The sequence below is a fragment of the Tachysurus fulvidraco genome, chromosome 24 (genome assembly GCF_022655615.1).
Source record: "Tachysurus fulvidraco isolate hzauxx_2018 chromosome 24, HZAU_PFXX_2.0, whole genome shotgun sequence".
Taxonomy (NCBI): Eukaryota; Metazoa; Chordata; class Actinopteri; order Siluriformes; family Bagridae; genus Tachysurus; species Tachysurus fulvidraco.
Genome location: NC_062541.1, coordinates 4,329,234 through 4,355,875, shown reverse-complemented (window position 1 = coordinate 4,355,875; position 26,642 = coordinate 4,329,234). Strand labels below are relative to the sequence as shown.

Genomic DNA, 26,642 nt, shown 5'->3' with positions numbered 1-26,642 from the left:
CGTTAAATATTCCCTGATCTATGAATTCCATGATACATGAATAATCAATGTATTTAATTTCACTGACCACAATTTGACATTTTATTTTTTGTCCTAGGTTTTGTGTTACTACATCAAGGTTGCACAGATGTGTCAGAAATGACATTTAGTTAAAATAATCATTTAACCAGCACCTTTAACATTTTAAATATGTTTATTTGCCACTTTGTCACACATAACATACACATCACTGATAACAATGAATTTGAACTGTATTGAAATTGAACTGTATTACTGTATATGAGACAGTGGATTCAAGTGGAAGTAAAGATTTTGTTAAACAAAACACAAAGTAATCCTGGGAAAGGCAATGACAAACTGGGACGAGAACACATGCAACAGCCATAAAGGAACAACAACCAAAAACATGGGAAAGGATTAAATACATACAGGGAAACAATGACAAATGGAAACAGGAACACATGACTACATCAACCAATAAGAACATGACACAAACACAAGGCAGGAGAACATGAGGGCAAGGGAGGCAAAACACAAGAATCAGGTTACAAAATAAACAACATTAAAGACAAGACACCAAACCTATGTTACAACTGAGTAGAGGGGATGCTCGATCCAGTAAGACCCCAGAAATACTTTCTTAAAATAACCTGACGGTATTTACACATGCAGCAATCCAGAAGAAAGAGCTCATTAAGAATACAAAGACCATTTACTGTACACCTAAACAAAACACAATTCTAAAACCAAGTGACAAAATGAACACACCAAAAAGGATAATATTTTACTCACACTGCATGCAAACACATCCACCTACATACATCACTGTGTATCATACACACCACTTTTGGTGGTGCGAGTATTGAAACTTTTCTGAAACAATCTAACTAGAAAAAAGTCCAGTTGACACCACAACATCTAGATGTTCTCTTTTTTTTATTTTTATTTTCCTTTGTTACATTTTCAGTGCTTGTGTCTGATCTTTTGAATTTTCTGAACCACACCTTTATTTAACTTGCCTTGCATAAGAACTGTGCATTTATTTGCATAATCAGTTCTAATTTATTTTCTGTAAAAACTACCTGCTTCTGTTTCATGTAACATAAAACAACTACAACTTAGTTCTGCTGTGAGGTTTATAGGTGTATGTTAGGAGATTGTATTGCATAAGATATCTTCATATAAATATCTTTGTTTAAGTTGAATGCATGAATGCAATTTTTTTTTGTCAAAAGAGATTATATGAGGTTAAAGGCACAGGAAGTTTATTAAAGAACAAAAGCAACAGTGTGAACAGTGTACTTATCTCCCCATACTGCATTCTTCCCCATACTGCCTCATTCACCTATAATCAGTATAACTCTTCATACATGTACAAACCTGTTACATACTTTCAAGCATTAACAGATGTCAATGTTGATTATTTCTGTATGTTTCATTTTATTCTCAATGTAAACAACTATATTACAACTAATTACTACAAGACTCTTCTCTGTTCTGGCACCAAGGTGGTGGAATGAACTTCCCCTATAGGTCCGGACAGCTGAGTCACTGGCTATTTTCAAGTGGCGATTGAAGACCTACTTATTCAGGAAACACTTCAACTAGCACTTCTTTCTTTATCTTTTGCATTAAAAAAAAAAAAACCTTTGACACTTTTTCATTGTAACTTTGAAAAAATGTTTTAAACTCATGGTATCTTAAGTATGTAACCTAGTGAACCAGCATTAATGTATTCAATGTTAGAGATTTAAGCACTTATGTACGTCGCTCTGGATAAGGGCGTCTGCCAAATGCTGTAAATTTAAATGTAAAGCAGAAGTATAATTTGGACCAATAAAAATTTAGGATTCAGGTGAGTCATACTGTAAGTTGCTGAAGTCTATATAAGTCATTTGTACAGTGTAACCTGTACAGGGTAAAGTGTGTAGAATCACTCTTGAATGTCATATGTATGAGAGTAGCTTTATTTCATTACCCCAATATACCAGTATTTGTTTTTTAACTTGTTCCCCTCCAGAAAACACGGCTATTCTTTACACAATAATCCAGTCACAAACACACAATTGTAATGGTTTAAGCATTACGTAGATAATTGTTTGTGTTTAATAGAACATACAGTAAGCAGGTGTGCACTTTTCAACATAATAGATATTTACTTTTGATGCATGTGTCTAGCAACTAGCTGACTAGCACTTATTAATACACATTTTCTAACACATTACTGTTTCTAAATGAACAGAACATTTACAGCATTTAGCAGATACACTTATCCAGAACTACTTACACGTTTTCTCATTTTACACAACTAGCAATTGAATAGCATGTATGGTTAAGGGCCTTGCTCAAGGACCCAGAAGTGGACACTTGGTGGACATGGAATTGAACTCATGACAAAACCATTAGTTGTCCAACAGCTTAACCACTAAGCTGCTCGTGACATTCACTATGCTCACTACAATCTACTAACCTTGCTCGACTGGTCCCATTATCTCACAGGGTAAAAAGTAGGCACACAGCAAGACTTTTTCTGTTTCGTTTCTGTCTAGCTTGTAGCACTTATGCATGTGTGACCCAGGTGTGTTTTGTATTTACAGTGAAACTATTGGAACTGCTTTTACTAGATAAAGAACATGCTTTCTGACGTCTCGGAAAGGGCTTGTTCAAAAACATAGTTGACGTGACAAAAGGAGGATAAGTCTGTAAATAGATATGTGTCGTTTCTTTTTAAGCAGAAACATTAAAGGGATGCTTGTCACAAAAACTGAAAGTACATAGCTTATGAAAAGTAAAATTATTTCCAGTAAACTTTACCGCTTTGTATTTAACTAAAAGCAACTGGCATTATCATCATTTCAGCATCATATGTACGTAATTGTACCTAATTAGAAGCCGAGCTAACATAAGTAGTGTGTGCTTGCTCAGAAGGTTATTTGACAGACAGGTAGTTCTTAAAACTAGACGCTAGTGGTTAAGAAAGAGGAAAAATATGTCAAAAGATAAAACTTTGTTGATTTGCTTGTGGATTCATAAGAATATACTCTTTCAGACTGCAAACCATTTCTACTCCAGTTTCTGTGGCCATTAAAATTTATTTCTCTGTTGGCATTGCAGTTCATAGTTTTTCTTATTTTTTTTTTGTCTGGCAACAAAAACCCTGATGTGTAAAAAAAGCCCATCCCTGGGTGGCAGAAAAAAAGGCTCAAAATGTATGACCAAAAAGACTATGTTTTTCCCTAGAATTTATATGATGTTATATGTAACAGGTTCCAGGTGTGAGGGTCTGTAAAGATCAGTAAAGTCATGAGACATTCTAAAATGGTCCAGTTTCCTTCTCTTGCTTCGAACAGATTTTATTTCACAAAGATACACTGATATTCTAAAGCATTTTACTTGCAGCTTAAATACATCTCTTTAAACAAATTATTCAACATAACCCTCTTACATCTATTTCAAGTTCATACAGCACAAGTTCAAAGCAATTCTACAGTCTCTGTTTTTCTTTCAGCACGTCACTCACAAATTAAATGAAAACATAAATGTATATTTTATTGTTCGGCTCTTACACTTTAACGACTGTACTGTTAAGTACAAATATCTAACAAAGTACATTGATTTGTCAGCTACTTGGTTTCTTCAATACTGATCACCTGATGGCTGCTGATGCTGGAATTTTTAACAATTCTTGTCCTGTTAGATTTGAGTGCAATGTTTGAGACTGTTTCTCACACTATCCTTTTAACCTGATTAGCTGCTATTGGCAGAAATACATGATACATAAAATACATATTTACATTTATGATACTAGGCAAACACAATTATTCTGAGTGACTAACAAAAGAAATTTCAGAAGAAAATTTTACAATTGTACGAACAGCAGGTTATTCTTTCATGCAAATTCGGATATTACACATTTAGAGAACGTTAAAGAATCTTAAACAAAAAGCCACCCTGTTCATGTAATCCATGCTAATACATTGCTAATACTGTATAATAGGCTAATATTATTAGTTGATGGCGGGGGGTGGGGGTGGGGCTCATAATAGCCTTATAATAGATGGCTAAATAGATAGATACAACTTTTTTGTCATTGCATAATACAGGTACACTGCAATGAAATGTAGTTTGGCATCTACCAGAAGTGCAATGAGTAGCAATTGCACAAATAGACAAGTGTAGGAATCATATGTACAGCATGTAATATACATATATATATATATATATATATATATAAACATAGGTACAGTGAATACATTTAAAGGCTATAGCAATACAGAGATGTGAAGACATTGTTGAAAAGTACAAGTAAATGGTTCCAAGGCTATGGCATTGACAAAAATGTGCAGAAACTGTATATATTATATAAATATATATTTCTATAAAATTCTAAATTATTAGATTGGATTCATTTTACATTAATTAACTTCTGAAAGAAATTAAGGAAAGTTTAACATTATTCACTTTTTAATGGATGTTTTTCTTTCTTTTTTTTCAACAATAAATAATACTACAAAAATAGACTTTCTGATTATTGAGATAATTATATTATTCCACAAGGTAGAGATATGTGGTGTGTAATTATAAGTAAATATCATTATAGATATCATCTGTCATCATCTGTCTGGACTCCTGGAAAAAATATACACCAAAATAAACATGATCACTTCTGAATTGTGATTCAGTTTTACTAAAGAACCATAATCTATTTAATACATAATCACAATGTAAAAGTCTCTCTCAGTTCAGAAGATAGTCAGTCTTCTTGTTGTGGTTTTTCTTCAGAGGCTGTAAATGATCCAAAGTGAATATTTGGAGTAAACATTAAAAAATAAATTACATTTTATTGTTGTCTGATCAAAGACTCACTCACGGCTCATGTTTTGTGGAACTTGTTTGAAGCCTGAAAGAGAGATGATGGACAAACAATTATTATAAAAAAGATCTGAGCTTCAATTCACTATAGATAACATCAGATTAGTGTTCAGACTGAAATCCAAATATTACTAAATGTGTAATCTTCTGCCTTCTCTTACCAGATTTTTTCTTCCAGATGAGAAATCCAACAAAAGGAACAAAAAACAAGACTGCAGCAAGAAAACCAATATGCAGTGCAGCAGATCCTCCATCTGTTAAATCACAAGAGTCTTTATTATTTAATGTATTGATACACCAGCTTTCACACTATAAAAGTGATATATAGTAAAATATTTCTTCTACCTCTCAGGAGGATCTTCACTATCTCCTTGTCCAGGCTGCTGTGCTGAACCACACAGGTGTAGTTGTGTTTCTTCAGATCCTCAGGTGAGACCCTCAGTATGCTTCTCTTCTGGAAGCTTCCATCCTGGTTTGGTAACGACTCTCTGAGCTCCACATTCTCATGCATGACCTCTCCATCTCTCTGCCAGGTGATCATTACTTCTTCAGGGTAGAAACCTGTAGCGTGACACACCACATCTGTAGACGAGTGTTTGTGGAAGACGGATACCTCAGGACGAGCTGTAGAGACACACAGGGATATCGATGTTAATGCTATGAGTTAGTGTAAAGGAGGATGTTAATGTGTAAATATCAGTGTGTGTTGTAGTAAAGGAGTGTGTCATTAGTGTGCACATTATCTGTGTGTGTTGTAGTGAGGTTGTGTGTGTTTGTGTGAGTAGCAGTTGAGCTACAGTAACAGAGCACATCACAGACTTTACCTTTCCTCTCCAGAGTCTCTCTGCCATAGGTCACATACTTCTGTAACCAATCAATACAGATGTTCTCCAAATATAATTTTTCAAAAGTAGCAGCTCCTGCTGTATTCAATTTGCTTTTTGTGTTAAGAGCCTGAGGTTTGGCTGCAGTCCAGGTGACATGTTCCAGATCAAGACTAATGAAATCTTCTCCATCATAAGCTAACTGCTCATAACCTCTAACAGTCCCATCATCATGGAGCTCACATCCATACATCCTCTGTAGTGTGTGAACCCCTGTAGAGACACACACACACACACACACACACACACACACACACACACACACACACACACACACACACACACACACACACACACACACACGGTTCAGTCTCCTTCTACACACACACACACACATGGTTCAGTCTCCTTCTACACATTAACAGAGTTAAAACCTGAGTGTGTTTCAGTCTCACCTTCAGTCTGATTAAAGCGCCTCATTAGTGTAATCACATCATCTTTGTAGATCTCCTGTTCATCATTCTGATTCTGTGTCCCACTGCTCCAGTAGTCTGGATCATCATCAGTGATCTTCTTTATCCACTCAGTTTTTGGGATGTATTTCTTTATGTTACTGTCATAGTACACAAATGGCTCTCCATCAACCAGACCAACATCAGTGTATTCTGGTAAATTTATTCCTGGTGTGACTGCAGTGTGGATGTAGTGCAGTGTGTGTGTGACTGTAACAGAGAATGGGGGTGGAGGTGGGATAAACAAAATACAAAAATGTTACAGTATATATATATATATATATATATATATATATATATATATATATATATATGGTGTGTGTGTGTGTTCACTGCTGTGTGTGTGCACTTTGGATGGGTTTAAATGCAGAGAACGAATTCTGAGTATGGGTCTCCATACTTAGCCGTATGTCATGTCACTTTCATAAATATATATACTCAGAATATCCTCCTGGACATTCTCTTCATTTAACCCATCCAAGGTGCAAACACACAGCAACGAACACACACACCGTGAACACACACACCCGGAGCAGTGGGCAATGTTTATACTATTGAAGTGGGAAGAATATTATTAGTTGCACAGAGGGCCTGCCTCTTACTCCACCTATTTAAGTAAGGGACACTTTCTTGAGTCAGTATGGTATTACTGAATTAAGTGATTTCTTGATTGCGAACACGTGTGTCAGTAATCAGGCCTGTGTGGCTAGAGAAATTGAACTCAGGTTTGATAAACCACAGTTAAGTTATGTTTTAAGAGGGGGGCAAACACTTTTTCACACAGGGCAATGTAGGTTTGGATTTTGATTTCCCTTAATAATAAAAACCTTCATTTAAAAACTGCATGTTGTGTTTACTTGTGTTATCTTTGACTAATATTTAAATTTGTTTGATCTGAAATATTAAAGTGTGACAAACATGCAAAAAATAAAAAAATCAGGAAGGGGCCAACACTTTTTCACACCAGTATCTCTATTTTTTCTCTCTTCTGGAATATGTTGAGAGACAGACAGATTTTGAACCATCATATTTAAGGACATGTTCTCTGGAGTTATGAATCACACTTAAATATCTCTCAATCTAATGGACGAATATAAATTGTCTATTTCTTTTGTATCGGTTGTTCTTGTTGAGCAAGTATTCAATTTTATTCTAAAAAATAAATGTTAAACATAATAATTAAAGTGGGCATGTTAACATGTCTAGTGTCTACCATTCCAGTCAAACAGAAAAAGTAAGGGGTGATTTAACAGAGGAAGTTATAATCCTAAGCAAAACAAAATCTCTTTTTTTATTACTCTTTTCAAAATAGTAATTATCAAGATTGTTTGCAGATGATATTGTCCTGTTGGCTTCATCAAATAAGACCTTCAGCGTGCACTGGGACGGTTTGCAGCCGAGTGTGAAGCGGTGGGGATGAGAATCAGCACCTCCAAGTCCGAGGCCATGGTTCTCAGCCAGAAAAGGGTGGCTTGTCCCCTTCAGGTTGGTGGAGAGTTCCTGCCTCAAGTGGAGGAGTTTAAGTATCTTGGGGTCTTGTTCACGAGTGAGGGAAGGATGGAGCGGGAGATCGACAGGTCGATCGGTGTATCTTCTGCAGTGATGCGGTCGATATACCGGTCTGTTGTGGTGAAGAAAGAGCTGAGCTGCAAGGCGAAGCTCTCTATTTACCAGTCGATCTACGTTCCTACCCTCACCTATGGTCATGAGCTTTGGGTCATGATTGAAAGACAAGATCCCGGATACAGGGGCCGAAATGAGTTTCCTCCGTAGGGTGGCTGGGCGCTCCCTTAGAGATAGGGTGAGGAGCTCAGTCACTCAGGAGGAGCTCAGAGTAGAGCCGCTGCTCCTCCACATCGAGAGGAGTCAGCTGAGGTGTTTCGGGCATCTGTTCCGGATGCCTCCTGGACGCCTCCCTGGGAAGGTGTTCCGGGCATGTCCAACCGGGAGAAGACCCCGGGGAAGACCTAGGACATGCTGGAGGGACTATGTCTCTTGGCTGGCCTGGGAACGCCTCAGTATTCCCCCGGAAGAGTTAGAGGAAGTGTCTGGGGGGAGGGAAGTCTGGGCGTCCCTGCTTAGACTGCTGCCCCTGCGACCTGGCCCCGGATAAGCGGCAGAAGATGGATGGATGGATGGATGGATGGATGGATGGATGGATGGATGTTAACATTAACACATTCTCTTTAGAAACACAGCTCAGTCTACACCCATACCTAAAACGACAAATTTGTCTTGCAAATAATGCTGCCTCATGTTTTACGTAGGGTTGCCATTGTACTTTCTACTTTCATTTCTGTACAAAACACGCTTATGTTTCAATTCCAGTTAGATTCCTCTCTGCATTCAATACAGTAACCTCACAGAAACTGGTTAAATGAACTCAATATTTCTGGGATTGAATTCTTCCATCCCCTGGAATTTGACAATGGACTACCTGACAACTACAGATTGTTTGTATTAGATGCAACACCAGCACCATCCCATGGATCCCAGCTCAGGTAACAGAACCTCATCTCACAACATGTCCATAAACAAAATAACCCATCAGTATCTTCACTTTCTATACCAGCTGAGGAGAGACAGGACACATCAACATTCATCACATTTTAAATGAGTCATTGACCATGCCCACACCAAATGCAATCTGAGGATAGAAGTGTGTTGCATATTTCACATATATCGTACATTCACACATACATACATACATACATACATACATACATATATACATACATACATACATACATACATACATACATACATACATACATACATACATACAACACCAATTCACTATCTCAAAAAAATAGAATACTTCATAAGACCAATAAAAAACATTTTTAGTGAATTGTTGGCCTTCTGGAAAGTAGGTAGGGGCTCCTTTTGCTTTAATTACTGCCTCAATTCAGTGTGGCATGGAGGTGATCAGTCTGCGGCACTGCTGAGATGGTATGGAAGCCCAGTTTTCTTTGACAGTGGCAAAGACCTAAACTACTTCAGTCTGTGTGTACTGAATTTATATAATACACAAGTTTCACTATTTGAGTTGAATTACTGAAATAAATGAACTTTTCCATGACAGTCTAATTTATTAAGATGCACCTGTACATACATACATACATATATATATATATATATATATATATATATATATATATATATATATATATATATATATATATATATATATATATATATATATACGTACATACATACACTACACACATACATATATACATACATACATACATACATACATACATACATACAGTACATATATACATACATACATACACACAAACATACATACTTTTTCCATGTTTCATTTGTAAACATACCTTTTTATTTACCATTTATTTACATAAATTTGATGAGGTAAAAAATGTGCTATAATTTTATAATTTATTAGTCTGAGAGCGCCAAATAATAGATGCTGAAGGTGTTTGCAATGGATTTTTATAACTTAAGGAAGCTTTTAAAGACAAATTATTCTCAGATGCTTAATTTTACCAAGTCATAGGACAGTACCATTGCTAAAAGTGAAATTTTATATGTTATTGGATCTGCCCTGGTCAACTGTAAAAGCCAAAACTGTTAACTCAGAGATCAGAGCTGCATAATAATGCTATGAATAAATAAATATAAATAATAATAAATATTACACTTAGTAATTAAAGTGGGCACGTTAACATGTCTAGTGTCTTCTAGTTAACATGTAATGTCTTCCAGTCGAGCAGTAAAAGTAAGGGGTTGATTTAACAGAGGATGTGATAATAACAAAATCTCTTGGGTGTATTTTTTATTACTCTTTTCAAAGCAGCCTTACATTATAAAGATTGTTAACATTAACACATTCTCTTTAAAAATACAGCTCAGTCTACATCCCTGACCTAAAACCACACCTTTGCCTGGCAAATAGACATTTATTTTATTCTTTTCATTATCAAGATTTTTAATGTTACTGAACTCACCTGCATAAGACAGATGAACGGAAAATGAATTCCAGAGTAGAACATGGATTAAAGTCCAGTGAACCATTGTGTAACAAGGTAAAAACAGTCAAATGGCCGAAACAGTCTTTGTCACTTGGACAACAATCCGTTAAAACATTTGCATACTTTCAAATTACAGTTACAACCTATACAACCTTTCATACTGATATATTTACACTTATAAACAATATAAAGGTGTAATTACAGTTACAACCTGTCATACTGATATATTTACACTTATAAACAATATAAAGGTTTAATTACAGTTGCAACCAGACATACTGATATATTTACATTTATACACCGTCTCCTGTCTTCTGCTTCCGGTGGATCATTACAGAATCAGGATAAAGGTGCAATACTAATGTGCTCCACAAGGCGGCAGGAGTGTGCACTTTACAGATCAAACAGTGAAAAAGCACAACAAAAAGTGCATCATTCTGAATCTGTGTCCCACTGCTCCAGTAGTCTGGATCATAATCAGTGATCTTCTTTATCCACGAATTTCTTTATGTTACTGTCATAGTGCACAAACGGCTCTCCATCAACCAGACCAATATCAGTGTATTCTGGTAAATGTAGTCCCGGTGTGAATGCAGTGTGGAATATTATTTTGACTGTTGACTGTTTATATTATTGAAATGGGAAGTGATAGTCTGCACAGTAGAGTCATTGTAAACAGAACATGCTCTGTAGATACGGTACAGGGTGTTTGCATCTTGCCACACCCTGAGGAAAACATTTATGAGTCTGCATGCTTTTACCTGGAATGCGTAGAGCTTTGAGTCAGATCTGACTAAAGTACTATTCACTAGACAGGTGATATTAGTCATTATTTTAATCAAAATAATGTAAATATATAGCTAATGTAAGGTAATAACTTAAAACCTACACTGGTAATCAATCAGGATTTGAACAAGAAAAAATAAAAAATAAAACAAAAATTAAATTCAAGATTTATAAACAAATTGCTGCTCTCCAAGATTTTCACCTGGTTCTGTTTTTTTTTCTATATTATTTTTGTATTTTTCTGTTTACTATCTATACTGTATATGGTGCCAACAGCTTGAATGTCCCTGCCAAACCCTTGCAAATCTTTATTTGCATATTCAAAGGCTGTATGCAATAACCTTCTGATGATTTGAAAGGCCATACAAAGCATGTGGTAGGTCACTGTGGTAAACACCCTGAAAGAAAGGTCCTAATTTTAAACCCTTTTAGGCACAAGCTCTTTGATTCAGATCCTTTCTTGATTCAGATCCCTTCAAGACACAAGAAACAGGTTACAAAATAAAGAAGATTAAATACCGAACAAAGACAAAACACCAAACCTATGTTACACCTGGGAATTGGGGATGCTCGATCCAGTAATTCCCCAGAAATCCTTTCTTAAGCAAAAAAACCTGACAGTATTTACACATGCAGCAATCCAGAAGAAAGAGAAGAAGCTCTTTAAGAATACAAAGACAATTTGCACCTAAACAAAACACAATTCTAAAACCAAGTGACTAAATGAACACAAAAAAAAAGGATAACATTTTACTCACACTGCATGCAAACACATCCACCTACATACATCACGTGTATCATTCACACCACTTTTGGTGTGGGTATTGAAACATTTCTGAAACAATCTAACTAGAAAGAAGTCCATTTGACAGGACTTAACTTCTAGATGATGTTCTCTTTTCTTCATTTTGATTTTCCTTTGTTACATTTTCAGTGCTTGTGTCTGATCTTTTGAATTTTCTGCACCACACCAGTATTTAATTTGCATTGCATTTTTTTATTTGTATAAAAAAAATCAGTATATCAGTTCTAATTTAAATTCTATAAAAAACTACCTGCTTCTGTTTCATGTAACATAAAACAACAACAACTTATGTTATGAGATTGTATTGCAACATATACAGTATCTTCATATGTTTCAGAAGTTTTATTTTGTAAACTTGTATACTTTTTTTGTCAAAAGAGATGATATGATGTTATAGGCACTGGAAGTTTATTAAAAAACAAAAGCAATAGTGTTTGTACAGTGTACATATCTCCTCATACTGTACTGCATTTGTCCCCATATTGCATACTACACTAACATCATTCTGCACATTCACCTACAGTATAACAGGCATAATTCTTAAACCGTGTACAAACCTTTCACATACTTTTTGTCAGCACAAAAAGATTTGTCAGCTACTTGGTTTCTTCAATACAGATCACCTGATGGCTGCTGATGCTGGAATTTTTAAGAATTCTTGTCCTGTTAGATTTGAGTGCATTGTTTGAGACTGTTTCTCACACTATCCTATTAACCTGATTAGCTGCTATTGGCATTAGTGGTACATGTTGACTTCGTTCACTTCATATCATTCTGACCATAGTCAGTTTGTTCAATCAAAAAATTTCCATTCTCAGTCTTTCCCTGTCAGTAGTGGTGTCCTCCAAGGTTCTGTCCTGGACCCTCTTGTTATTATTAATCTTCTCCCCTTAGGTCATATTTTTTAGGAAATTTGGTATACATTGTTCTGCAGATGATACTCAAATTTATATGTCTACAAACCTGACCCTGTTCTACCACCCATCTGTATACCTAACGTATGGTTAAACTATAAACAGTTAAACTAACAGCAAGTATATTTCAGGGGCATGGCTTTAAATACTTAGCGGTAAAACGCTGAAAGTAAAGCATGCGTCCACAAGCTCCTACACAACAAAACAATCAATTAATACGAATCAATATTTTTAAAAAAAATAATGCTTACAAAACAAATACAAAACAATTCACAGTATTTATGAGAATAACGTTTTAATAATCATTACATATTAAAAATGTGGTACATAAAGAAAAATAAAATGGAATAAGCCAAATTCCTTACACTGATCTTTTTAAAAATCCGTTATAAAATATACAGTCCCAATTGTTAGGTGATCAAACCACTGGCCTATTCTATGGTCCAAATAAAGAGCAACCAATTTTACTGAGATGGTTTAAGAGGAAGTGTGTCTTGCTGTCACTCGAAGACACCTATTACACTGAGCTTGTGTTCAGCACAGAGCTGATTGTGCAGCAAGCAACACTCATGATCTCAGAAGTTATTAATACACTAAAGGTAACTTAGAAATCTCAAAAATCTAATTCCAAATTAAAATCTCAAGACCACTTTTTTGTAATAAACAATTTGGTATTTGGAAGCATTTTAAATTAGACTGTTAATGTATAAGTATAAATGTAGAAAGTTCACTATGTTGTCTGGAAAAAATATACACCAAAATAAATATGATCACTTCTGAACTGTGATTCAGTGTAACTAAAGAACCAGAATATATTTAATACATAATCACAATGTAAAAGTCTCTTACTCTCTCATTTCAGAAGATAGTCAGTCTTCTTGTTGTGTTTTTTCTTCAGAGGCTGTAAATGATTCAAAGTTAATATTCGGAGTAAACATTAAAAATAAGCAAATTACATTTTATTGTTGACTGATCAAAGGCTCACTCATGGCTCCTGTTTTGTGGAACATGATGTATTTGACATGAATAAGAACTGAGCTTCAATTCACTATAGATAACATCAGATTAGTGTTTAGACTAAAATCAAAACATTACTAAATGTGTAATCTGAAAACACAACTTCTGCCTTCTCTTACCAGATTTTTTCTTCCAGATGAGAAATCCAACAAAAGCAACAAAAACCAAGACTGCAACAAGAAAACCAACAAGCAGTGCAGCAGATCCTCCATCTGTTAAATCACCAGAGTCTTTATTATTTAATGTATTGATACACAAGCTTTCACACTATAAAAGTGATATATAGTAAAAAGTTTCTTCTACCTCTCAGGAGGATCTTCACTATCTCCTTGTCCAGGCTGCTGTGCTGAACCACACAGGTGTAGTTGTGTTTCTGCAGATCCTCAGGTGAGACTCTCAGTATGCTTCTCTTCTGGAAGCTTCCATCCTGATTTGGTAACGTCTCTCTGAGCTCCACATTCTCATGCATGACCTCTCCATCTCTCTACCAGGTGATCATTAATTCTTAAGGGTAGAAACCTGTAGCGTGACACACCACATCTGGAGAGTTGTTGAAGACGGATACCTCAGGACGAGCTGTAGAGACACACAGGGATATCGATGTTAACACTATGATTTAGTGTAAAGGAGAACGTTAATGTGTAAATATCAGTGTGTTGTAGTGAAGGAGTGTGTCATTAATGTGCATACACTCTGTGTGTTTGTGTTGTAGTGAGGTTGTTTGTGTTTATGTGAACAGCAGTTGTGCTACAGGAACAGTGAACATCACAGACTTTACCTTTCCTCTCCAGAGTCTCTCTGCCGTAGGACACATACTTACATCTACATAAATCGGTCGGACTTAAAGCAAAAAAGAAAATGTAAATATTGAGTCGGTCTTAAATTGACAGGGTCGGTCGGGTTACGGCAAACAAGAATATTTTTAAGGATGGCCTCATTGTAGAATTTTTGATTTATAAGCATTCAAGTCAATTTGGCCTGGATTGGTTTTATTATTTGCTGACATTAAAAATGGTCAAAATGTTTTCAAAACAATCTCCTGGCTTTGAAATATACCAGCCTGTACATCAGCCTGTACATCAACTTTTGTGATGTACAGGCTCTCTATAGTGAGAGTATATAGGCTCTCTATAGTGAAAATAATTCAAATTTATATATATATATATATATATATATATATATATATATATATATATATATATATATATATATATATATACACACTAAAAATTAGGCATTTTTGTAAATAAATAAGGTTTATTATACCAAATATTACATATTTTTTTTTTTGCAAAATATATGTTAATATGTTGGAAACAAGTTAGACTAAAAAGGTGGAAAAAAAGGCTATCATATATACTTCATTTTTTATAAGCAGTCAAAACAGACAAGGGTCAACTTGACTCGGCGCTCCTAATTTGCACAGGACTGCAGAAAAGGTCTGCAGGAGGGTTAAAGTACTGTATTAATACTGTTTTAAAGTACTGTTTTACTGTCTTAAAGTAGGCTACTGAAGTACTGTTTTATGCAGTTATGCTGATCAGAGACCTTATTTCTTGTTTTGATGAAGTCTGTGCTGTGACACAGATGTTGTCTAAACGTGTTCCAAATCTAAATTAGATTTAAAAACCTTTTTTTAATCAATAAGGTTTAATGAACGTTGAATATTTTAATAAAGGCACTAATACACTTATTTAATAAATAAAAAAAATCCTCTAAATATATGTCCGGCCCCTGATTTTATTCACAACCCTCAGCATGGCCCTTACAGAGTTTGGATTTGACACCCCTGGTTTAAAGGGGTAGAGTAGAGTTAAAATCTGAGTGTTTCAGTCTCACCTTCAGTCTGATTAAATCTCGAAAAATTGGAATACTTCATAAGACCAATAAAAAAACATTTTTAGTGAATTGTTGACCTTCTGGAAAGTATGTTCATATGTACTCAATACTTTGCAGGGGTTACTTTTGCTTTAATTACTGCCTCAATTCAACGTGCCATGGAGGTGATCAGTCTGTGGCTATGCATACATAAATACATACATACATGCATACATACAAACACCACATGCATACATACATACACACATACGTATATACTTTAAATACATATATACTGTATATACATACCATACATACAGTACTGTGCAAGTTTTAGGCAGGTGTGAAAAAATGCTGTAAACAAAAAATGCTTTAGAAATATAAATGAGTGTTTATTTCTGTCAATTTACAAAATGCAAGTGAGCAAACAAAAAGAAAATCTAAATCAAAGCAATATTTGGTGTTAATACCTTTTGCCATCAAACCAGCATGAAGTGATGGCACGACCCCCATCATCGAGTGTGTCTGGGATTACATGAAGAGACAGAAGGATGTGAGAGAGCCTACATCCACAGAAGATATGTGGTTATCTTCTCCAAGATGCTTGGAACAACCTACCAGCCGTGTTCCTTCAAAAAGTGTGTGCTAGTGTATCTAGAAGAATTGCTGCTGTTTTGAAGACAAAGGGCGGTCACACCAAATATTGATTTGATTTAGATTTCTCCTTTGTTCATTCACTGCATTTTGTTCATTTATGAAAATAAACATTTAACCTTTCCATTTTTGAAAGCATTCTTTGTTTACAGCATTTTTTTCACACCTGTCTAAACCTTTTGCACTATACGAAGGAAAAATGTGCTATAATTTATTAGTCTGAAAGCGCCATGTAATAGATGAAGGTGTTTGCTACGGATGTTTATAACTTAAATGTGGGGTCTCCGATTTTTGAGAAACGCTTCAGAAAACTGAGTCAGGCATAAAAAATAAACAAAAAACAAAACAACCGTGTAGCCAATGAGCAGAAAGGGGCGTGTCTTGTCAATATGCGGCAGAGAGAGTATTCAGTGCGCATGCGTGGTTGACATGGAGGATAAAAACAGAGAGAAAGCGAAGAAAGGCTTACGATAAGGCAAGAAGTAGGACGTGTTAATATAGGATCAGCTTTCCAGCGCTGGAGAGAACTGAAGGAGCAGGAAGTTGGCCACATATTCACAGTTTCCCGAGTCAGTAACAGGTTTAGCTCAGGAGTTACTGACTCGGGAAACTCGAATCTGTGAATCTGTGGCCGACTTTACTTAATACACAGAGGCGCTTTTTTTTACTATCAGATGCTTAATTTTACCAAGTCAAAAGACAGTACCATTGCTAAAAGTGAAGTTTTATATGTTATTGGATCTGCCCTGGTCAACTGTAAAAGCCACTACTGTGAGCTCAGAGATCAGAGCTGCATAATAATGCTATGAATAAATACATATAAATAACAATAAATATTACACATAGTAATTAAAGTGGGCACGTTAACATGTCTAGTGTCTTCTAGTTAACATGTAATGTCTTCCAGTCGAGCAGTAAAAGTAAGGGGTTGATTTAACAGAGGATGTGATAATACTGAGTAAAACAAAATTGGGTGTATTTTTTATTACTCTTTTCAAAGCAGCCTTACATTATAAAGATTGTTAACATTAACACATTCTCTTTAAAAACACAGCTCAGTCTACATCCCTGACCTAAAACCAAAACTTTGTCTTGCAAATAGACATTTATTTTATTCTTTTCATTATCAAGATTTTTAATGTTACTGAACTCACCTGCATAAGACAGATGAACAGAAAATGAATTCCAGAGTAGAACATGGATTAAAGTCCAGTAAACCATTGCAAAAACAAAACAAAACCAAAATATTTTCCTGTTTTTCTTTTACATTCTCATTGTTTATGTTTTGTATATTCCATTCTCTTTATAAACACAGCCCAGTCTACACTCCTACCTAAAACAGGGGTGGAGCCAGAGAATTTTGAATGCACCTCAAGTGAGGGCACGCACAGCCCTGTCTATACATATATTACCACATAACGATGTGTGACCCAGCCATTTGCGAGACACTCAGTTCTTACGCTCAATACACATTTAAAGGGAAACTCCATTTAAACTTCAAAGAGGAAAAACAGTATAAAATGCTTGAGCATGATTTGTCTTTTGTTCTTCTTGACTCTGATTAAACCCAAAGTACTTTATGTATTTTGTCACTGCTATGTTGGAACTTGGGGGCACGGTGGCTTATTGGTTAGCACATTCGCCTCACACCTCCAGGGTTGGGGGTTCGATTCCCGCCTCCGCCTCGTGTGTGTATAGTTCGCATGTTCTCCCCGTGCCTTGGGGGTTTCCTCCGGGTACTCCGGTTTCCTCCCCCGGTCCAAAGACATGCATGGTAGGTTGATTGGCATCTCTGGAAAAAATGTCCGTAGTGTGTGAGTGAATGAGAGTGTGTGTGTGCCCTGCGATGGGTTGGCACTCCGTCCAGGGTGTATCCTGCCTCGATGCCCGATGACGCCTGAGATAGGCACAAGCTCCCCGTGACCCGAGAAGTTCGGATAAGCGGTAGAAAATGAATGAATGAATGAATGTTCGAACTTCTTGTTCTTCATTAAGATTTTCACCCTCATCGTTTTATTTACTTACATTTTTATTTCTTACATAGGTTGGTGATTAAGGTAGTGGACTACTACAAATGTAAATGTATTACATAAAGGTACAGAACAATGGTCACATTCTTCCTAGCATTCAGAGTTGTAAATGTAAATATAAATGCTGTAGAAAAAATGTTTTCAGAATTCTCAGGTTGTTAAAACTGAAGCATAAGAAAAATTCAGGATTCAGTGTCATCAGTTGCTGAAGTTTACAACGTCATTTGTACAGTGTAACTTGTACAGGGTAAAGTGTGTAGAATCAATCTTGAATGTCATATGTATGTGAGTAGCTTTATTTCTTTACACCATATACAGTACAATTATTTGTTTTTTTATCATGTTCCCCTCCAGAAAACATGGCTTTTCATTACACAGTAATCCAGTCACCAACAGACAATTGTAATAGTTTAAGCATTACGTAGAAAAAAAAAAAAAAAAAAAGCAGGTGTGTAGGTCTTTTCAACATAATAGACATTTATTTTTTATGTATTTGTGTAGCAACTAACTGACTAGCAGTTCAGGAAATGCCTCTTTAAATATTTCACATTGTTTCTTCAGCAGCAGGTTTGTGTACGATTTTGAGTACATGATTTATAACACAATGATTTGAATTCTCAAATCAGATGGTGTGCAGTATGTTTATATAACAGCAGCTCTAACAGTAGACCCAGTTTTATATTAAAGGTGGGGTGCACGATGTTTGAAAGCCAATGTTGACATTTGAAATTACCAAAACAAACATGCCCCTAACCCAAATGTGTGTCACCTCTGTTTTGATAGCTCCGCCATACACACACATACATACATAACCCAATGAAAGTACTCAATGAGTAATACTATGGTAATACAGGTCAAATGTCTAGTATTGTGTGTTGTACTGTGAGAGGTTTAGCTCTGTGTCACGTGGAAGACGTGAGGTAACAGCAGGTATCCGCCATGTCAAAGTTTCAATTGCTTTCTGCTAATGTCAGACATGCACAACGAACAATCTCTCCGCTGCATATTGAGATGACACACCATTTTCTGCTCATTGGCTGCATGTTTGTTTTGTTACACTCTAAAAACTGTTGGGTTGAAAACAACCCATTTTGGGTTATTTTGGCAACCCATCGCTGTGTCAAAAAGGGACAAACCCAACGCTGGGTTATTTTAACCCAGCTAGTTATGATGTTTAACCCAGCATGCTGGGTTGTGATTTTAACCCAACTAATAGTTAAAAATGACAACACTGCTGGGTTGAATTTAACCCAAAATCGTTCAGAAATTTAAGTGATTAAAATAATGATTCTACAGCAATACTTAACTCGGTAATCCCGCCCACGGGAAACACGGACGTATGTGGAAGCAATTTAGATGATCTAAATAAAATGTCGTCCTTCGTTTTATTAATACACATTTACTTATTTTTGGAAAGGATGTCTAGGCTAAAATAGCAAACCTTAAATCTAATATATATGTCTAATATACGGAGCACATTCTATGAAATTGTATCAAATATCATAGTAAATGCTTCACTGACCTCAGTCAGAAAAATTTACTTCCAATTAAATGTGTGAAATATGAAAAGATTTCATGTAACAGTGTACAAGTTAAAGAACACAGAATCCAATGAAGCAGTCAGGCCACAGTAATAATAATAAAAGTTTGTTAAAAACTATACACAGTTTAATTAAAAAAAATTAAACAAATAAATAAGTTAAGGTTTGTCTGCAAAAATGAATGCTCGCAGAACTCTTACTGCTGGTCTCTCCTCCCCAGGAAGTCCATACACCAAACTGCCACACCAGGGAACATTGCTTACTGCCATCAACTAATTACATAGAAAATATTAATGTCAGTCAAAAGGCATTTTATCCAAGAATTGCTACTAAATTATCCTAATGATCCTGGGTGTGTCACGAGTAAAATGGCGATCGAATATGTTTAGTTTCAAACCTTAACTTTATTTAGCCTGAGCTGACCTCAGACATTCCCGCTTGTTTCAACCTCACAGCGAAGTTAAACAAAATGTAGAAGAAGAGCGGGAAATTGGATGTCCGAACAAAATACGTTACCATCAAGTAAACTCCGCCGTATCAAAACCGTATCAAACACAGAAATCATTTATAATAAAGTAGATTTAACATGTACAAAAATAATATATTTAAAAAGCATTTACCTTATTCCTTCCAAGCAGTGGTGTAGTCTACGTGATACGCAGGTATACGCCGTATACCCACTAGGAAATGCCAAGGATTTCCGTATACCCACTTAGAAAGCGTGAGGATACGTAACAATATCGTTTTGTGACAGAACTTTCATTCATAAATTCACCCCGTGTGTGTTGCGAACACAAACTGTGGTCGCGATTGCGAATCACTAACATTTTTGGACCATTGGGGCTTCCGTGGCCTGTGAACTGATCTGACGTCACCTACCAAGGAGGAAAATTAGTTGCTTGGTGGTGTTTTGTGGCGCAAATTTGAAATTAACTAACTAATGTAAAAGAAGATATGAAACGAAAGCAGACCCAAACTACACTCTGAGTGTTTTTGGAAGCCTGCGCCTAAAGCTACAGCAGCTTCAGGTGACATTTCACCCACAGCATGAGTACAAATGTATTTGGAAAGCTTTGTAAACTACCAGTTCATTCAGTTCATAATAGTCTGCAATGAAAGAGTGTTGGTGATAAAACTGAAAAATGTTTATTGTTCACTCTTAAATGTACATTGAAAATTGACAGCTGGTAAAACCTGTGCTCCAGGGTCCCATATTCATATCACATTTAAGGCTTAATGTAGCTCTTAAAGGTACAGTTCACCCAAAAATGAAAATTGTGTTATTTCCTCACCCTCAATTTGTTCCAAAACTGTATGAGTTTCTTTCTTCTGTTTAACACAAAAGATGATATTTTGAAAAATGTTGGTAATCAGACAGTTAGCAGCACCCTCTGACGTCCCTCGTCCCGACGACCAGGTACTCTGTCTATCCACAGCCGACGTGAGGAGATCTCTATGCAGAGTTAACCCACGGAAGGCTGCTGGACCAGACAACATTCCTGGCAGGGTGCTCAGAGAATGTGCGGAACAGCTAGCGGATGTCTTTACGGACATCTTCAACATTTCCCTGAGCAGCGCCGTTGTTCCTACGTGCCTCAAAACTACCACCATCGTTCCTGTCCCAAAGAAGTCTACAGTGTCTTGCCTCAATGACTATCGTCCCGTTGCACTCACACCCATAGTTATGAAGTGCTTCGAGAAGCTCGTCATGAGGCACATCAAGACCCAGCTACCACCCTCACTTGACCCCCTACAGTTCGCGTATCGTCCAAACCGCTCCACAGACGATGCCATTACCACAGCCCTCCACTTAGCCCTCACCCATCTGGACAATAAGGACACTTATGTACGAATGCTGTTCATAGACTTTAGTTCAGCATTCAATACAATCATCCCTCAGCACCTGATTGGGAAGCTGAGCCTGCTGGGACTAAACACCTCCCTCTGCAACTGGATCCTGGACTTCCTGACTGGGAGACCTCAGTCAGTCCGGATCGGGAACAGCATCTCCAGCACCACCACACTGAACACTGGAGCTCCTCAAGGCTGCGTGCTCAGTCCACTGCTGTTCATTCTGCTGACTCACGACTGTGCAGCAATGCACAGATCGAATCATATTATTAAGTTCGCCGATGACACGACCGTGGTGGGTCTCATCAACAAGAACGACGAGTCAGCATACAGGGAGGAGGTGCAACAACTAACTGCCTGGTGTAGAGCCAACAACCTTTCTCTGAATGTGGACAAAACTAAAGAGATGGTTGTGGACTTCAGGAGAGCACAGAGCGACCACTCTCCGCTGAACATCGACGGATCATCTGTAGAGATCGTCAAGAGCACCAAATTTCTGGGTGTTCATCTAGCGGAGAACCTCACCTGGTCACTCAACACCAGCGCCATCACCAAGAAAGCCCAGCAGCGTCTCTACTTCCTCCGAAGGCTGAGAAAGGCACATCTCCCTCCCCCAACCCTGACCATGTTCTACAGAGGGACCATTGAGAGCATCCTGAGCAGCTGCATCACTGTCTGGTTTGGGAACTGTACGATCTCGGATCGCAAAACCCTGCAGCGGATAGTGAGGACAGCGGAGAAGATCATTGGGGTCTCTCTTCCCTCTATCATGGGAAAGATACACTTCTTTCCCTTACACTTACACCACACGCTGCGTCCGCAAAGGCAACAGCATTGTCGATGACCCCACACACCCCTCACACACACTCTTCACCCTCCTGCCGTCTGGAAAAAGGTACCGAAGCATTCGGGCCCTCACGACCAGACTGCGTAACAGTTTCTTCCCACAAGCCATCAGACTTCTCAATAACTGAACTGTACTATACTGAGCACAACATACACACACATCATCTGTATGGACTGCATAGACCCTCACAAAACACACACACTGTTTTGCACACTTTTCTGCTGTTTTTGCACATATTGGACAATATCTCAGTCATCTGCTGTTTTTTGCACAACTCTATATATATATAATCCAAAGGACCTGCTGCTAAGAACCTGCTGCTGTTCATTCTTTTACTGCACAAAATATTGTTTGAACATTCAGTATTTACACCGGTCGGTCGGCGCTGTTTCTGTTACTGTTTATTGTCTTTTGTGTATTGCATTTTTTGTACTTTTTGTATTGTCTTGTAACTTAATGTCTGCACTGTTTTTGTCCTGCACTGTCTTTTGTCCTGCACTGTCTTGCTTGTCTTGTCCTGCACTGTTTGCACCAGGTTGCACAGTTGCACTTTATGTGGCTAAGACTACTTACATGTCCTTAGCCCTGTCTTTGTTTTATGTAGCACCTTGATCCTGGAGAAACGTTGTCTCATTTCACTGTGTACTGCAACAGCTATATATGGTTGAAATGACAATAAAAAGCTTCTTGACTTGACTTGACTCTTGACTTCTTGACTTTCATAGTCTATATTTTTTCCTACTGTGAAAGTCAATGGGTGCTGCCAACTGTCTGATTACATTTAGCCTTAAATGTTTAATATGGGACCTGGAGCACAGGTTTTATCAGCTGACTGTCTTTGGTTGCTTATAATAAATTGGAATGTTGATAACACATAAGCAGTCTTTAATAATGCTCTCAATTACATGTAGATGCATATTTTATGCATTAATGAGTGTGGTGGTGCTTATGGGGTGTCGCTCTAGGATGGGTGCGTATGAGGCTGGGGTGGGGGGGGATCACAGTATACTCACTACAAAAAATTAGACTACACCACTGCTTCCAAGCTGCGATGAAGATGCCACGTGTGCTCTCCTGCTCACTGTCGTGAGTCGGAGCACGGCTCCGTGAGGTATCTGTCGTGAGTCGGAGCACGGCTCCGTGAGGTAATCTCAGTTTTACTGACTGAAAGCCTAAATTGCGCATATAACATTAGTTTATACAGTAAAGTAGATTTTTATGGCTATGAACATCGTTAAATACATATTGAATAACTTACGTTCTGGGTGTTGAGAAGCATGATGGGTTGTGGAAAGATTCTGGTTGTGAAGGCCCAAACGCTAAGGTACATTTTTCCAGATGTTAGGAGGGTGAAGAGTGTATGAGAGCTGTTGGTTTGCGGGCACAGCATGTGGTCTAAATGTCTGTGGAAGAGTTAACCAAGACTCTGAAAATGAAATATACACTCAAGTTATATTAGCCAGCCTGAAGGTGAGAGCTACTTAGCTGAAGCACATAACAAACAGTGTTAATTGGGAGGCCCCTTGTGGCGGAATTCTGCATTGCAATCCAAATGTACTCACATTCAACTTGATCACACACTGTTGTGTGTCACATATACAATGAGGGGAAATAAGTATTTGACAATTATTTTTGTTATGTAATATTCTTCCAGAACATCTCCACTTCAAATGAAAAATCTCCATTTTATATTTATAATTATGAACATTCATAAACATAAATAACAAAAAAAATAGAAAATAAAAGTGGCAAATTGTCATGTCACTTATTTCTCAATAAAATGCAAGTTCACAGAAACAATTTTAATCACTGCCACAGATGTTTCTTGAAAGGTGTCACAACATATCAGAGTTTCAGGACGAGCTGAAAGCAGAAACAACAGTAACAAACAATAAGCAACAAACTACACTGTAATCATATCAATAACTCATCGGCTGAAAAAAGAAGCACTGTGATGTGCACAATAAACTCAGCAAGAACACACCAGGTCAACTGGGTTTGTCGGAACTCAGAGCCCACCTCCGAGTGGACACATCGGAGGGTGAATCGCACTTTTAGACTTTTAGCCGAATATTGAATATTGAATACTATTTAAATTAACTATTTATTAAACAAGTTATCTAAACTAAACTTTACTGTTACACTATAATTGATACAAATTAAACAATGAGACTTTCCAAACCTGGATGAGAATGAGCAAACTTCTTTATTGCCGCCAATCAGCCAACAATTCCATTGAGCTCAAGGAAAAATCTCTAAGTCAAAAGTAATCAAACAAAAACCCAAAAGAACCCATGCCACCCAACAAAAAAGTTCAAACACAAAAAAGCAAGCAAGCAAGAGCAAGAGCCCCCTCCAAAGGAAATCTCCTCAATATATACCCTGGAACCTCTAGGTGCCTTCTATACGTTCAGGTAATCCCTCCTTTCTAAATTCCCCTTACTTTGCAGAATACACAATAACCTCCCCTTATTTCCCAGAAAAACAAGTCTGCCCTTTTGCCCTTTTAATTGATCAGAAAAACAAGTCTGCCCTGTTGTTTTTCCCGCCTTACTTCTGCGTTGTTATTAAAAAATATGCTTCACTGTTAAAAAATGTTGTTAAACATGTGCTCCAGAGATCTTCTTGTCTCTTCCTATTTTTGAGTTATTTGCCACTCAATCTTCCATAACACAGATGTCTTGTGTATTAATCCTTTTTTACAGCTACAACGAGTAAGTTTCCTCATTTCATTTCTTGCTATTGTATATGATTTCTACTGATTACATAATTGATTGATTATATGTTATCTTTATGAGTTATGATAAGTTCTTGATTATATTGATTATGTTGTATTGCTGTTTTTTCTAAACCCTTGCTGTTATAATGTTGCTTTGTACAGTATATAAGTGGAGTTCTATGCTGACTCCTTAAGTTTACTAAACCTATGAGCTGAACATTGTTATGATCTCAGTCTCTCACTTTCCAGACTGGGCTTGCACGCACATGCATATTTTAAGCCTTAATTTCACTATTTCCACTAAAGGTCAGGTTCCCCTAAGACCCTCAATCTCAGAATCAGCAGGTCCGTCCAGCTGGTCACCTGATTCAGCTGTCTCGCCCTACTCCCATCATCAGGCCTGTTTCAGCTGAACTCTGATTTTCACTTCCTCACACATTGTTGATCAGAGAGCTCAGACTCACCAGGCCTGATAACACTGAGTCTGGTTACTTTTACTAAGTTTATGATTACAATACACATCTTTTCTTGTTTACATCTGGCCTACAACATCGCCTACATATGTCCTATGACACCAGTTGTAATATTTTGCAAGGCTTAATACTTTACTTTGGTTATAGTATGGTAAGGAATAATACCTTAATTATTTTTACTAAGATTTTTCACCACAGGATATTACTGAAAACAATTTTATTGAAATAAACATTTAATAAAGTTCTTGGATCATTTCATCATGTTACAAAAGAGAGAAAAAATAGTCTGACAGTTTATTGTATTTATTTATTACAAATGAATAACTATAGATTAAATTAAAACAAACAAACAAACAAATATATATATCAACAACTATGTTTCGACAGAAGAATAAATAACATATTGATATTCCATTGTATCATTTAACCATTTCCTCTTGCTTTTCTTATTAGAGAGGTGTAGATTTAGTGATTCAGACTCCTGCAATGAGACATTAGAGACATCAGATATACACTGTTATATGATATATTTTCTCACCTCACATCAATCTGTATTTTTACCACAATTAAGTGAGATCTATTTTACAGTAAACCCCTGTTAACATTTATTTTGTACAGTAACAGACTGATCCAATACCTGAAAATAGTAACAGCTTGAATAATTGCTAAAACATAATAATATGTTTTGTATGACAAGACTATGCTTGGTGGCAAAAATCTACTGGTGCATCTTGTCAAATAAGTTGACTATTAATTTCCAGAATACTTTTCCATTACAGAGGTTTTGTGCAAAGCATTGCAAGTGTCTACTGCTAAAGGCCTGGACTGACTAACATGTAAATTTTTAATTTAACAAATTGGAGCAATGTACTTCACTTTATATAGTCTGTGAATATAGAAGTAAATGTATATTGGTAATCAAATCATGCCATTAGTCATGCATTTATGTAATGCTTTAACATTTACATTTTAAGACTTCAG

The 26,642-nt window shown here is 36.7% G+C and overlaps 1 protein-coding gene across 2 annotated transcripts; it reads right to left on the bottom strand.

Annotated features, from left to right (window-relative positions):
• Positions 1-4,609: 4,609 nt before the first annotated feature.
• On the bottom strand, positions 4,610-17,423 carry LOC113652900 (class I histocompatibility antigen, F10 alpha chain-like). Of its 2 annotated transcripts, none has more exons than XM_047807665.1 (7): positions 10,183-10,393; positions 6,152-6,418; positions 5,697-5,969; positions 5,218-5,496; positions 5,034-5,126; positions 4,871-4,900; positions 4,610-4,785 (listed from the first exon to the last, which is right to left on the bottom strand). In XM_047807665.1, the coding sequence occupies exons 1-7, from the start codon at positions 10,247-10,249 to the stop codon at positions 4,754-4,756; spliced, it is 1,041 nt and encodes a 346-aa protein (XP_047663621.1). In that variant the 5' UTR covers positions 10,250-10,393; the 3' UTR covers positions 4,610-4,753. The 2 variants fall into 2 exon arrangements, with proteins under 2 accessions (XP_047663621.1, XP_047663622.1); XM_047807666.1 differs by lacking the exon at positions 10,183-10,393 and adding an exon at positions 17,355-17,423 and having other exon boundaries at positions 4,611-4,785.
• Between the last annotated feature and the right edge of the window lie 9,219 nt (positions 17,424-26,642).